This window comes from Odocoileus virginianus, chromosome 20 (genome assembly GCF_023699985.2).
Source record: "Odocoileus virginianus isolate 20LAN1187 ecotype Illinois chromosome 20, Ovbor_1.2, whole genome shotgun sequence".
Classification (NCBI taxonomy): domain Eukaryota; kingdom Metazoa; phylum Chordata; class Mammalia; order Artiodactyla; family Cervidae; genus Odocoileus; species Odocoileus virginianus.
Genome location: NC_069693.1, coordinates 51,610,343 through 51,624,866, shown reverse-complemented (window position 1 = coordinate 51,624,866; position 14,524 = coordinate 51,610,343). Strand labels below are relative to the sequence as shown.

Sequence of the window (14,524 nt, the reverse complement as noted above, 5' to 3'; positions counted from 1 at the left end):
CCGCCGACAGAGCTGCCATTGAGGGGTTACTGTGTGCTGGGGGAGCCCGGCAGATAATCCAGAAATCACGCGGTCTGGGCTGGAGATGCATCCAGGGAGTTGGGGAGCACAGAGGGACTGGGAGGAAGATGACGGAGGACTTCAAGGAGGAGGTGAGGGGGCTGGCGTCCTAACGAGGGGATAGGAGGCTCCAGGGCACAGCCGTCCAGGGAGCCCAGCAGAGGCAGAGGCAAAGAGGCCCTATCTGTTGAAGCAGGCGGCGGCCGAGCAAGGCGCTGGCGTCTTTCCCTCCCGGCTGGCGGCACCCGGGTCCCACTCTGCACCTTGTCTCCCGAAGCGGGGTCAGGGCCTTGGACTTGGGAGGAGCCTGGGAAAGGAATTTTGATCTGAGAAATCCGGGCTGCGTTTATCCAGCTAATTTGGCTGGGCTGACCTCTTAATTGCACTGGGCTGAGTTTCCCTGCTCAGCGGGGAAGCCTGAGAACGGGAAAGAATGTGATCCCGAGGTCTGACCCCCAGCCCCCCGTTTTGCAGCCTCACCCGCGTTCCGTGTTCTCTGTGACCAGTGCTGTTAAAATGAGCACACGGCCTCTGTCGCCTTCGTCCACTCCAGCAGTTACATTATCTGATCTGACTTGTTGACCGTCTTCTCCCAACAGGAATTGGTATTAGATTTGTTTTTTTTTTTTTAATGTACTTAGTTTTCCGAAATACTTTCACAAGTAATTTGAGTTGGTTTTATTCAGCCCATCAGTCAGGCATCAGTGCTGTGGGTCATTGTTGGCCAGTAGCAGCTGGCCTGTTATGGGACAAGCGTGGACCTGGGGTCCAGACCCTGGCAGGGCTCCCATGTGCTGGTGAAGAGCGTGGGCTTAAAGCCGAGTATGGTTCGAGTTCAGAGGCGAGTGACCCTGGGCCAACGTCATACCAGCTGAGACCTTGGGCAAATAATGAAGAGCTTTTAATTTTACTTAAAATATCTTTAAGATATTCTTTACTTTTATAAGAATTTCATGAGTATATTTTTAAAAACAAAAAAGAAAAGATTTCAACCCATCCCAGCCCTGGGGCATCTCAGGGGGTGATAAACCCATACAGAGAGATACGGTTGTGTATTTATATTTCGTTTTTAACATTAATGATGTGAAGCTGAATGTGTTGTTCTGTGTTTGGTTTGTTTACTTGACAACATGTCTTGGAGATTCTCTTAAGCCCTTTCTTGCACGTCTGACCTGGGGTGTCTTGCCCTCAGCACTAGTGACGTATGTGCACGGATGGCTCTTCGTAATGGGGGCTGTCCCGCCCATTGTAGGACATCACAGCGTCACTGGCCGCGACCCCGAGTGCCAGTCACATCCCCCTGTCATGACAATCAGACTGTCTCCAGACATGCTAGTGCCCCCTGGGAGGGGGGCAGAGCAACCCCGGGGGGAGAACCCCTGGTCTGCCCTGTACTCCATTCAGCTACCTTGACACTCTAAGCCTCAGCCTTCTCATCTGTGAAATGGGTGTGAGCACAGTGCCTTTCCTGCAGGGCTGCTGGAACAATTAACTGGGAAAGATTCCACAAGAAACACCCTCTTTTTTTAATAATATGATCTAAAATGCTCACTACTGCATGACTGGGGCAGGGCTTGTAACAGCCTCCCCGCCTCTCTGTCTCTTCACCTATGCGAGTGGAAATCACTCCTGTTTGACCTCACAGAGTTGTCATGAGGCTCAAATGAGATAATAGCCACGGGAGCGTGGAGCCCCCGCCTGACACGCACTGTGGATGCTTAATCTGTTCCCACTCCTTCATTCTTTGCCTCATTCCTGTGAAGGGGGGGCCCAGCCTGATGGAAGGGGCTGGAGCCAGGGGGCTCCATCCTGCCTCAGGGTCCCCCCTCCCAGAGACCAGAGCGGGCAGTGGGGCTGAGGGCCAGGCCGGGACTCGAGGGCTGGGGGAGGCCCCGGCCCCTGCCCCTGCTGTGACCCGGCCTCTCCCGTGGTCACCCGCATGGGGAAGCGGAGCATCCCCGTCCAGCGGGCCGGGCACTGAGCTTCTGAAAACGAGGTGCGGAGCCCAAACTGTGGGCCTGGCTTACTTGGGGTCTCTCACTGCCCCCTTTTCCCTTCTCTGACACTGTCCCCAGACAGCTTGCCTGTATCCCGGTCCTGTGGAGCGCTCAGGCTGAGAAGTTGGCTGGTGAATAGCTCAGGTCCTTGGGTCACATTTGAGGGTTCAAATCTGGCTCTAGCACCTCCTAACCATGTGACCCTGGGCGGCAGACTTCACCTCTCTAAGGAAAGGGCAGGACGCACACCCGCCTCCCAGCGCGTAGTGAAGAGTGGGTGACGGGACACAGCCCGGAGCCCAGCACAGACAGGCGCCCCGTTACAGCAGCGGCTACTGTGATGTTGCTCATGGTGTGCTGGTATTATCACCAGTTCAGTGATTGGTACACGTGGCTGTGGGGGACGCCACGAGGGTGGTGGGCTCAGCCTTGCGGTCGGCTTGGAGCCCACCACCCCCTTCCCACACCGTGGGGAGAGCTTCCCGTGGTGATGGGCATGCCTTCTGCCTGCCCTGTACACGGTGGTGGCCGCTAGCTTCGTGGCACTGGTGAGCGCTTGAAATGTGTTTAGCACAACTGAGGAACTGTACTTTTATTGCCTTGAAATTATTTTCTTGGGGCTTCCCTGGCAGTCCAGTGGTGGTTAGAACTCTGCTTCTGCTGCAGGTTCGATCACTGGTTGGGGAACTAAGATCCTGTAAGCAACATGGCATGGCTAAAAAAAAAAAGGTTTTCTCCCGTGTCACTTAAAATGGTAAGATTCACAGGTGGCCAGTGGCTACTCTATTGAACAGCACAGCCCCAGGCAAGTAAAACCCTGGGCCCCCTCTCCGCCTGTGGGTCAGCCTGCCCGTTGCCACTGTGAACAGAGCCTCAGTCTCCATGGCTTCGTCTTCCACTGAGGTGCTCACGTAACTGGCCTTGTCTGCCCAGACAGCGACCGGGAGGTCGTGCTTTCCACTGTGAATCAACCCTCGTGTGTTGACACACCCCCTGCGATTCCTTCCGAGGGATTCCGACTGACGTGTGTTCCTCTTCTTCCAGGCAATCGCTCCTTTGCTGGAAAACAACCATCCACCACCCGATCTCTGTGAATTCTTCTGCAAGGTATGGCATCGCTGAAGCGGTTCTGTTTGCAGGAAGTAGCCTGTCTCCGTGTGTGCGTTGCGGGGGTTGGTTTTGCAAAATTTCCTGAAAACCCAAACTCAGACTCCTCCCTGAACAGATCAGGGCCCCAGACAGAGTCAGAGACGAGCCAGGCCCCCGTCTCCGCTACATGGGTAGTAAGTGAGGCCCAGGGTCCAGACCAACAGGTTGAGGGGAGCACTGAGCTTTTCCTGGGAGTATCTTCCTGGCCGTCTTGAGAGAAGTTTGCAGCACATCTTCTGGCTCCTGACATCAGAGCTGGGCTTTTATTAGCCAGGGCTCCTGTGAGCACTAGCCGGCCCACAGTGGGAGCATGGCCATGGGACTCCCTCAGCTGGGCAAGCGTTGGGGGTTTGGGGGTGCAGGTGAGCTTGGAGGAGCCTCGGAGCAGGATCTCTGCTCCCAGGGATCCAGCGTCAGCCTCGCGGTGAGAATTCACACAGAGTACGCCCAGAGCACGTCGGGACCAGTCATCCTTCACTCGAGACTGCACCTCGGCGACTTGGGGGCTGGACCAGCAGGCAGTCCTGCTTGGTCCCTTGCCGGGTGACTTTTTAACTCAATGATCTGATGTCCTTGGACAGTCGCTGGGCCTGGGTTTGCTGCTCGTCCAGCTCCCCTGGTCTTCCTCCTGCCGACCCCCTTCCCCGAGTTCTTGGGTGTGTGGTCTGTATGCACCAGTGAGACAGGTGCAGCGTGGCCAGGCGGGCACTGAGGGCCCACTAGTTCTTGAGATCTGGGGAGAGTTTATTTATCAAGGATTGTCCAGGAAAGCCCTGGGTTCTCATATCCCAAGTCCAGGCCCTCTGGAAATAGCGCCTTCAGGCCCCGGCAGGTTTAAATGTGTTGGAGCAGCGGGTCCCATCTGCTCCACCCGAGGGCCTTCAATTTCATTTTGAAAAACAAAACCCCATGCCAGTGAGATAAATACGCCAAGAGCCACGTGTGCCCTGCACATGGCAGCGAGCTTACTGTTAAAGCCCTCGACTAAAAAGTCACAGAATTTTTGAGATTCTCATGTCCAAACACCAGCCTCCAGTTTTCAAGAAACTCTTCCCATTGGACCTTCGTGCTACAGAAATCTCACCCTGTTAAATAGGACTGTGTGATAGGACTGTCCTGTTAAATAGGATTGTCTGTATCACCGGAAACAACTGCAGACTGTCAGATCAAAACAGAGAGCAAGCAGGAGGTCCCATCCCTACCCACTTCTCTTACTCTTCCCAAAGGGAACAGAAAGCCATACAGCAGTGTGGAGCAGGGGGTCCCAGGCAGCAGAGCTGGGCCCCCCCGCCTCCCCCACACACCGTGGTCAGGGCTTCCGGGGGCCCCAGCTGGACCCCGCCTGGTTCGGCCCTGACTGTGCCCTGCTGTCTCCCCAGCACTGCAGAGAGCGGCCCCGGTCCATGGTGGTCATCGAAGTGTTCACCCCCGTGGTCCAGAGAATCCTGAAGCATAACATGGTGAGTTGCCCCGGGCCCCCCACCGCAGAGCCCGCTGAAGGCCACGAGCTTCCAGTCTGTCACTTTTCCCAAAAATTTGTGGGATGGGGCTAGCAGCCAAGGGCCGGGGGACTGGACTTGGGATTGCCAGTTGGGGTCTGCATGCAGTCTGTCCTGCTCGGCTGTATGCTTTACAGATAAAAAGCGGCAGGAAGAATCTTTGCACAGTAAGAATGACAAAAATAACGTGGTTTGGGGAGAAGAGATAGGTCTCGTGTGTATAGCATCACAGATAATACCTGTGGAACCTTGGCCCTCAAGGAGGGGGCGTGAACCCCTCACTGCGTAGGAGGGCTGCCGATGGCAGTGTCCCTGGAAGCGGGGAGCAGGGCCGTGCAGTGCAGGCCCTGACGGTCGTGACCTCAGCCAGCTGGGCGAGGTCAAGGTCAACAGTGAGAAGTCAGAGTGTGGCAGGCAGCCTTTGTGATGTGAGCAGGAGGGCCCCGGCCCATGGGGGTCTTCTCTCTCCAACCCTCTGCCTCGGTCTGATCGTGAGAAAAGCCTCAGACCAGTCCCAGCTGAGGAGCGTTCCACACGACGGTCCTCCAAACGGCCACGTGCTCAAACTCAAGGAGAGTCTGAGAGGCGGTCACAGCCTCGAGGCCCCAAGGGACCTGACGACTCAGTGTCACAGGTGTTCAGGAGGGGATCCCAGGACAGGAAAAGGGCGTGCGTGAAACGCGAGGAGATCCGCGTTGAGTCTGCCCTGTAGTCAATTTTAAAAGCACAGAGGCAGCATTTCACTGCACACTCAGTGGTCCAGGCTCCCGTAACCCGCCAGCCCTTCTGCAGTCTCGCCTCGGTCCAGTGGGAACAGCCCTGGATGTGGTCGTTTTCTCTGCATTGCACGTGGGGAAACGGGCTGAGCAGCCTTGGCCGACTGGCCCCAGGACCACAGCTGGGAACCGGATCAAGTAACACCTGCATGCAGGTGCCCATGGAGCACCCCTCGGAGCCGGGTGATGCTCCAGAGTCCATGGGTCACTCTGGGACCCTGTGGGCAGGTGTGGAAACAGCTCTGAAGAAGGGTGACCTGCTCACAGTTTGATCTGGGAGGGCGCTTTCCTGCCTTGACACCAGGCCCCCAGAGAGGAAGATGCAGCCCACCCCCTTCCACAGTCAGGGTGGAAACACAGGACACGTGTGCCACGCGCCCCCGTCCCACACCCAGGGCAGACATCCTTAGTCGATCACAGCAGTCGTCCTGCGGAGCCCAGAGTAGCGTCGGAATCTTCCTCCAGGCAGCCATGAGCATGAGCCCATGCTGGTGCTGTGTGAATTCTCTCCGACTGACCGATCGCACACCGCCGTTGAACTGTCGCTTGTTTCAGAGCCCTCCTCTGTGGTTTGAGATGAACATGTTTTTCTTGTTTTTGGAACACAGCGGGTGGGTACCCTCCATCCAGTTTTGTCTCCAGGACTAAGAAAGAAACTCTGCTGGGGGGTGGGGGGTGAGAGGTGTTCTGCCTGATTGGGGCTTTAATCACTTCAAGGGCACTCTCCGGCTTCAGCCACCTGGGAGAAAAGGGTCCCTGACTGTTAACTTTAAAGTCACCGTGGATGTGGCGTGAAGTGAGGGCCACGCTGTCTCGGAGCCCAGAGCAAAGGTGCTGGAGTTCCTTTGGCAAAGGACCTCATCTCATCGCACTTGTCAGGGACAGAGCCACCCCCCCAGGGCGCCCCTGGCCAGGGTCCACCCTCCTCAGGTACAGAAGCACTTAATTACAGTTCTCTTAGGACGTCTGACTTCACAGGGGAAAACGTCAAAATTCAGGCAGCCTCCCAAGGCTTGACCATACAGCATCTCCCTTATGTCTGGTTAGTTTTATGGGCCTGGAGTGTTGACCATGTAATTTTCTGGATAAAAATCAGAACAACTACAGGGCAGACCCAGAATTTATAGCATCTGTTGTGGTCTGGCAGAGCCCGGGATCCCTCAGGCAAGAGCCCTCTCTTCATGTTTATAGAACTTACCCCCTGTGGTCCCAGCATCCAGGGATGCGGTAAAGCTTCACAGTCCTGCTCGCTCTTGAAGTCTGCTGATTACACGCCGAACTATGTGAGGAGAGCTGTAGGCAGGACCGGGTCAGGAGTGAGGCCCTCCTGCAGGAGAGACCAATGTGACTGTGGCTCACGCCCCATGTGGGAAGCTCCATGAGCCTTTGGTGTCACCCCCGTAACACCCCCTAAAGCTCAGTGATCAGCCAGGACACCGTTTGGGAGCTGGCATGGAGGGCCTGGTCACTCACTGGCCAGCGCGTGTGCCTAGCTGGCCGCCAGCCATGGACCTGTTAGCACAGTGTGAACCCCGACGGCTCTTCACCCCGTGCGCAGTGTCTCTGATTCAGGGGGCACTGGAGCGCTGGGGAAGTGGGGTGGGTCACATACCCACACACACACCTGCCCCGTGGTGCTTTGGGATTCCTAGTCTGCAATTCCTATACTGCGAGTATATCACGTGTCCCATCTCAGGGATGAGCAGACCAAACCCAGGTTAAGAATCTCAAAGAATGTTACTCCTGGGCCGCAATAAAAATTAGATATGGAAGCAGTTGTTAAGTGTGTTCCCCTGGAGATTCTAAACGGTGTGTTCATTGCATCCCTAAGAATGATCACAATCCCTGTGCCCACATGCCACTTACTAGCATGTTCTTGTAGACACGGTGGCAGGAGGATGTGGCCATGGTCCTAGTGGACTGCTGGCTGATCTGACCTCCTGCTTTCCAAGGGGAGCGTGTTTGACTTTGCCAAAGAGGCAAGATGTCCCTCACCCATGTGTTCAAAGGCCACCAGACCAATCTATAATGTTAAAAATGACCTTGACTATGCAGAAATCTAACAGCAGAGATGATAATGGCAGTTATCTTTAGCAGGGCTTAGTGGAAGCAGTTTTCATAGAATCATAAAACCTCATGGGTGGCAGGGTCCTGGAGATGAGTTCTTGCAGCCCTTGTTGCACAGGGGGGACAGTGGGCCCAGGGAGGGGCCTTCTCCCGGGGACTGTGGGCGTCCACCTCAGTGTGAAAGCGCGGTCAGGCTTCAGGCAGGGGCCCCGTCTTCAGGCCCCGTGCACATGTGTGCACGTAGGTACACATGTGCGCACACACGTGCACGTGTTTAGATTCCTCCTGCACTTTCTCCGTGGCTTCTGCTGCCTTCCTCACTCAGAGGCATAACTCTAGCAGTCAGGATGGGAGGAGATGAGCCCCCACCCCTCGGGGAACCTCATTCAGCCCCTCCCTGCAGGTGCAGAGCCCTAGGTCGCTCTGGAAACCTGCTCTGTGAGCTGGCCAGAGGAGGTGGCAGGCCACGTCCTACTCTGAGCTCTTTCCCCAGGGCCCGTGGGATCCATGAGATCCACAGGGCAAGTCCCCAGGGGCTCTATTTAGACTAGAGTTCTGGCCCAGGTTGCTTTTGGTTAAATGGGTTCCCCCAAGTGGGGGCCGGAGGAGAAGCCGAGGAGGCTGGAGACTGCCAGGCTCCCCCCCTCTCCTCTCCGAGGTCGTGCTGGTCAACCTCATTCCCATCCTGACCGGCCCTTCTGACTATTGGCACCCCAGCTCGTGGGTTTACAAGCCCAGCGACTCTGGGCCCCTAATGTGACATGGGATGGGATGCAGTCCTTTCCCGGCCCACACTCGCCTCCCCCGCTCTTCACACTGGACACATGATTCCTCCTTCCTGCCCCACCCCTGCTGGGCTGACCCCAGACTCACCAGCCACCTGCCTGCACACACTCTCTGTCCAGGGCACACACCTGCCTTCCAGGCCGCAGCGGGCCCAGAATCCCTCGGGGGCTGCAGAAAAGGCCTTCGTGGTCACGACTGGAGGCCGGCCGGCCGTCAGCGGGTCCCCACGCGGCCCAGCTGGGCTGTGTTCCCAGCATGTCTGGGTGGCGCGCTAACCCCTGCTCCCATCTCAGGGTGGCCAACCAGTGCCAAGGACCCTCCTGTGCTAGGTCGTCTCCCAGCTCCGCAGGCAGCCATGGAAGGGCATGAGCAGGCCCGTTCCTTCACGTGGAAGACGTGTGCTTCTAGGAGGAGGGCGTGGCTGGCGGTGCCCCGTTGCTCCCACACCCAGGGCAGAGTGGGACCCCCCCACCCCTTCTGGTCTCCCCCCAACCCCTGCCCTCTGCACTCCCTGCAGGACTTTGGGAAGTGCCCGCGACTGAGGCTGTTTACTCAGGAGTACATCCTTGCCTTGAACGAGCTCAACGCGGGGATGGAGGTGGTGAAGAAGTTCATTCAGAGGTGGGTCTCAGCTGGGGCCCCTCCGCTCCTGGCCAGCGTGCCAGCTATCCCCGGCACCGGAACTGTGCGCTCTGCTGACGCTACGAGAGGCGCTGCTGGCGTTCAGAGGCCCTTCTACCAGGGCCTCCTGGGTCCTCTTGACCACATGCCGCCTGAGGCACTCACTTGCTGTGTGACGTCAAGTCAGTTGCTCTACCTCTGTGATCCTCTTTCCTCTGTTATCTACCGGGATTGTTTGTGCAATTAATGAGATGATATCTGAGGAAGCCCCTAGCACAGTGCCTGATGGTCAGTAGGAACTTGGGAAATGATAACCATCCTAAGTGATAAGAGTATTGCTGGGGGTGTGGGGAACCATCTGGTAGCCCTGGAGAGTCCTCACCGGGGATCTGAACAGCTGCCTCCCAAACTTGGCCTCGAGGAAGTCAGATCCTCTGACTCACTTCTGGTTTCAGGGCGGTAGGGGAAGGGGGGTTGTTTCGCTCTGATTTTTTAAACTTTTCTCTGTGCCTCAGTTTCCTCATCTGTAAGATAAGGACTATGGTACTCACTTCATCCAGTTGTCGTGAAGACTCGGTGAACTCACACATGTAAACACCAAGAATGGGGCCTAAGTGTGGCAGGAACGTTAGTGATCATCGCCACAACTCTTCTCATTTTTTAAAGAAAATTGTGATAGCCTGTTCAAGCCACTTCCAAAAGCTACTCAGTACCTGGAACTCACAGAGCATTTCCAGACCCAGAGGACTGTCCTTCTGCCAGAGCCCTGGTGACCCCAGAGCCCCTTACAGCACCCAGTCATGGTTTATGAAACTGTTTCAGGTCAGGCCTTTTAGCCCCAGCAGCCATGACGTTTTTCCAGCAGTGTTTTGGGTATTATCCCCAGGCTCCAAACAGCACTGAGAGTGGGGGTACGAGACCTGTTTTACAGATGAGAAAATAGGCGCAGAGATAGTGGTAGTAAGTAACAGTGGCTGGCATTTGCAGAGGACCATGTCCCAGACCCCATGTCAGGCCAGGGTGCCGATAATAACTTCTTCTTTCAAAGCAGCCCACGTGGACAGGAAAATGAGGTGCTGTGAATACTCATTTACAGAACCACTGGGTATAAACGCGTCAGTCCCAGGCCGCCTGGCCCCTGTAGGTGACATCGTCCCCTGAATTAGAGAATTGGGTCCTGAAATGAAGAGAGGCCGTTGTCCTCATTCCAGAGCTGAGGAAAGAGTGGAGAGTTTACGAGGCTGGAACCCAGACTCCCTGAACCCGGGGTCCTCAGCCCGGAGCTTGGCCCTCATGCCTGCGCACAGCGGAGCCCAGGACCCAGGTCCCAGGGTTGCCACCTCCCCGCAGAGGACTCGGGGCTGTCCCGCCCCCCCCACCCGCCACGGGCAGCGCCCCCACAGCCGCCCGCTCACTGGCTCTCTGCTCTTTTCCAGCATGCATGGCCCCACGGGGCACTGCCCCCATCCCCGGGTCCTGCCCAACCTGGTGGCTGTGTGCCTGGCTGCCATCTACTCCTGCTACGAAGAGTTCATCAACAGGTCAGTGCCCTCGGCCTCGGGAGGGCCTGGGTAGGGCACGCTCTCTCCAGGGGCGGGGGTCTGCACACAGCTGGCCGGCCGGGAGGGTGGAGTGGCTTCCACTGGGGCTGCCCCCAGTGCGTCTGCCACACCCCCGTGCTCGCTGGTGCCAGGGCCCAAGCCCAGGATGTGGCTGGAGAAGCCGACACCGGAATCAGGGCTGGAGCCGCAAGGCCATTGTGTTGGCGTGACTTTAGGGACGTGTCTACTCTGAAGATTTCTCAGCCTCGGGCCTGTGTGACGGGAAGAGGGCATGACAGAGCCACTGTCCTGGGTCCCCCGGGGCTTGGGTGTGTTGGCTTGTGAGGGAGCTAACCCCCCGAAGGCAGTGGGAGAGAGCCCGGGAGGCCCCTGAGTGCGCCCTCGGGGACCTCCCGGGAGACTGTGCGATGCTCTCAGAGCCCTCCCCCTGAGGAATGATGACGCCAGGGTGGGTAGTAACCAGCTCCCATTCTTCCTGGGTTGAGGTTGGCCCCTAGGATGCAGTGACGTGGATGCCGTTAGTTGTATGAACTTTGTATGGTGATATCTGGGGTCATGAGGGCGCAGATGGCATCTGCTGCAGCGGCCCTGTGCAGTTGTTCAAGTGGTGCACTGCACAACTCCAAGAGGGCCAAATTGTGTCAGGGCACTGCTGGAGCCAAGACCACCACAGCAATATATTTCAGTCCTTAAAGAAGAGGCAGTGGAACATCATGAGTGGCAAACCTGAGTGAACTGGGCAACGTGAAGATTTCCTGCCGGTCATTCCCAAGTGCCCGTTTCATGCTCCACAGCAGCTTATGTTTTTTTTTTTAAAAAAAAAAAGGAGGAGGAGGTTGAGAGTAGTACACGGCCTGTACAGCCGTCCTCCGCTTCCCTGTGTACACACATGGTCACGTGCCCTTGACTTCGCACCCTCCACCCCTGGAGTTGATCCGCATGCATGTTAAACACAGGCCACCCCAGGAAGTAGGAGGAGCATCAGGAGTGTCACACACTCTCAGGCTCCTTTTGCTCCCGAAGCCTCTGACTCATCTCGCCCTCCCCGGCTCACTCCGAGGACACCTGAGCTGGGACTCAGGTCTCGGGCAGGAGCGGGAAACGGCACCTCCCAGAGTTTTCCCTCTGAGTCTCCATGGCTCTGCCCAGGTGCCCTGGAGCAGGGATTCCATGACTCAGGGAGGAGAATGGAATCTCTCTCCCAGATCCCCCCCAGGAGAAAGAACCAGAATTGCACAGATAGGGACCTGAAGACAACAATGGCCACCTTCTTCCTTCTCTCATCCATTCTCTCTTTTTGTATTTTTTGGGAGGTCTTTTTGGCTGTGCCACACAGCACACAGGATCTTAGTTCTCTGACTAGGGATCGACCCAGGCCCCTGCATTGGGTGCATGGAGTCTTAACCACTCTTCCCACAAGGAGGTCCCCTGTCCTTTCAACACTCGTTTAGTGAGGGTCCATGGTGTGCCAAGTGTTGATGCCACGAAAGTGAAGCAGCCGGTCTCCCGCCCTCCCAGAGTGGCTGGTGAAACAGTGGACGGAGTGGGCGGGGAGTGTGAAAGCGAGTGGTGAGGTCAGGGCTGTGATGAAACAAGCCAGAGGCATAACTCACGTGGTCTGCAACCCCGGGTGCACCAGTCACCCGAGAAGGCTCTAGAAACTGAAGCCTGCATGAAACTAAGCGTAAAGTAAACCCTGGAACGCAACTTCTCATTGCTGGGGTACCTCCATCAGAAGACAGGTAGGAGAAGGTTTATAGCAGCATTGTTAGTCACAGCTCCAAACTAAGATCTGCCTCGAGCCCAGCATCCAACGGCAGCCACGCGGATAAGCTGTGGTCTGTTCCCACAGAGGAATGCTGCAGGGAAGCGAGGAGCGAACCAGTGCAACTGGCAAGCCGGGAATTAATCTCCCAAACACAATATGGAACAGAAGAAGCCATAGAGTGTAAATCTTGTTCCTTAAAGTGCAAGAACAGGAAAACAAGTCTATGGTGATAGAGGCCAGAATAGTGGCTGCTGGCAGGTGGAGCCTGCCATGAGAGGAGCTTCTGGGTCCTCAGGAACGTTTCACGTCTTGACCTTGGTCGGTGGTTCTCAGGTGGGGGCAACTTTGACCCCCCAGGCATATCTGGCCGCGTCTGGGGACATCTTGGGTCGCAGAAGGAGGGGTGCTGCTGTAAGAGTGGGTAGAGGTCAGGGATGCTGCTGAACTCACTGCCATGCATGGGGTGCCCCCACCCCCAGCCCCCCAGGAATTACCTGAACTGTCTGGCAGCAAATGTCAGGTATGGAGGAAGCCTGGTCTGGTGGCTGTTACACCAGGGAACTTGTGACAGTCACAGAGCACTGCCTGAGATCTGTGGACTCACCTGGACTGAAGTCACCCCAGGGGTATGCTGGACCCCACAGTCAGGGGTGGCACATTGGCCGTTGCATCCGGTCATGGTGGGACTGTTTACTCCAAGAAAACCGGTAGGCACTACCCCTCAGGGCTTCTGTTCTGCAGAATTGGTTGTTAGGTATTTACCAACGTCTCACTGGTTATATCTTTAAAAAGAAAAAGAAGAAAGGGTGCCTTTGTCCCACCCACTGCACCTCTGAATAATTGGAATGCCCCTGGCATCAGGTTCTGTTTGGTGTTTTGGTTTTTTTTTAACACTTTAGGCAAATGGCGTGTGTGGGCAGAGCTGAGAACCCCTGCTCTAGGGGAAAGAGAGGAAGGGGTTCTGCGGAGCGGTGATGCTTAAACTGACACGTCCTGGCTGTCAGCAGGGCCGGAGGCTGGACAGGAGGACCCAGGCAGGGGGCCTGGCGGGGCAGGGGGCCGGCCAGTGGACACGTGTCCTCTGTCGGTGGTCCTTAAGTGCCTGCTTCACAATGCCCTGCACGGCTTACTTCAAATGCAGACTCCTGGACGCCCCGTCTCTGGGCCCGGCTCGGGAGTCTGCATTCTTGGCAAGCTCCATGGGGGATCTGCTTCAGGTGAAAGGCCCCTGCAGGGACGGCAGAGAGGGAAACTGAGTGTGACCCGAGCAGACAGAGGCACAGAGGCGGAAGACCAAGTTGGAGACGAAGGCCGGGCCACGGAGGGACTGCGCTGCTGAGCGTTCCCCACCTCCCACGCCGAGCTGCTCCCGGGGTCCTCCTCCCAGGCCCACTTGCCTGACAGACCCCCAGGGGTGGTCGGGGACCACTCTTTGAGCAGCAAGGCTGTGCCTGCCCTAGAGGTTTTCTTCTAAGGGCATTGTAGTCACCTGTGGGTTTTAAGTAGACAAAGGACTTAATGTCCATTTCCAGAATCCCCTCTGGAGTCCCCTCTGGCCGCTGCTGCAGAACCAGGCATGACCTTGGGGATACCATTAGGCAGCGGTTGCAACTTGGTGCCCAAGGTGGAGGCCTGGGGAGGGTGAAGTGGGCCCTGGTATCCTCCCCAGCCCACACAGGCGGCTCCAACTCCACGCTCAAGACAGCCCAGCGTCAGAGCCCAAAGTAGTGTGGGTTCTGAGAGCAACCGTGAGCCCCTCCAGGAAGTCACATCGTGGGCTGTGAGACCTTTCCTGGGCTCAGGTCCACCCACCCTGCTGGTCAGTCCCTGGAAGATAAAGTCCCACACCGCCCTCCGGGCCCATCCGCAGCGCTCTCAGTGGGTACACGATGTCCTCAGACACAAAAGAACAGACAAGCTGACCCAGGTTAGCGTAGCTCGCTGGAAAAGCACCCAGTCTGAGCCAAACAGCCTTGAAAATCCACTCCTAAATCCCAGCAGAGGCGGAGGGGATGGAGCTGAGAGCAAGTCAGCTCTGAGCCCCTGGAGTCAGCTAGCACGCCTCCCCCCGCGCCGGACCACACACAGTTTTCCATGAGCCATAGAATTCTTGGACTTCAGCTCAAGGGTTTTGTTTTTTTCCGCAGCAAAGCTTAGAGTGTATTTATCAAACATCCTTGGTGGGCTCTGCTCAGACCCGGCTCGTGGCATGTGCTAGACCCTTTAGGCCCTCCCAACG

The 14,524-nt window shown here is 56.7% G+C and overlaps 1 protein-coding gene across 2 annotated transcripts in view; it reads left to right on the top strand.

Moving 5' to 3' along the window:
* CMIP (c-Maf inducing protein) overlaps positions 1-14,524 on the top strand; it is a 203,059-nt gene that overhangs the window by 164,143 nt on the left and 24,392 nt on the right. For both annotated transcript variants that reach the window (XM_020903714.2, XM_070451492.1), the window contains 4 exons: positions 3,102-3,164; positions 4,586-4,666; positions 8,852-8,955; positions 10,392-10,496. In XM_020903714.2, the coding sequence (XP_020759373.1) occupies positions 3,102-3,164; positions 4,586-4,666; positions 8,852-8,955; positions 10,392-10,496 (353 nt within the window). The remainder of the gene's footprint in view (positions 1-3,101; positions 3,165-4,585; positions 4,667-8,851; positions 8,956-10,391; positions 10,497-14,524) is intronic.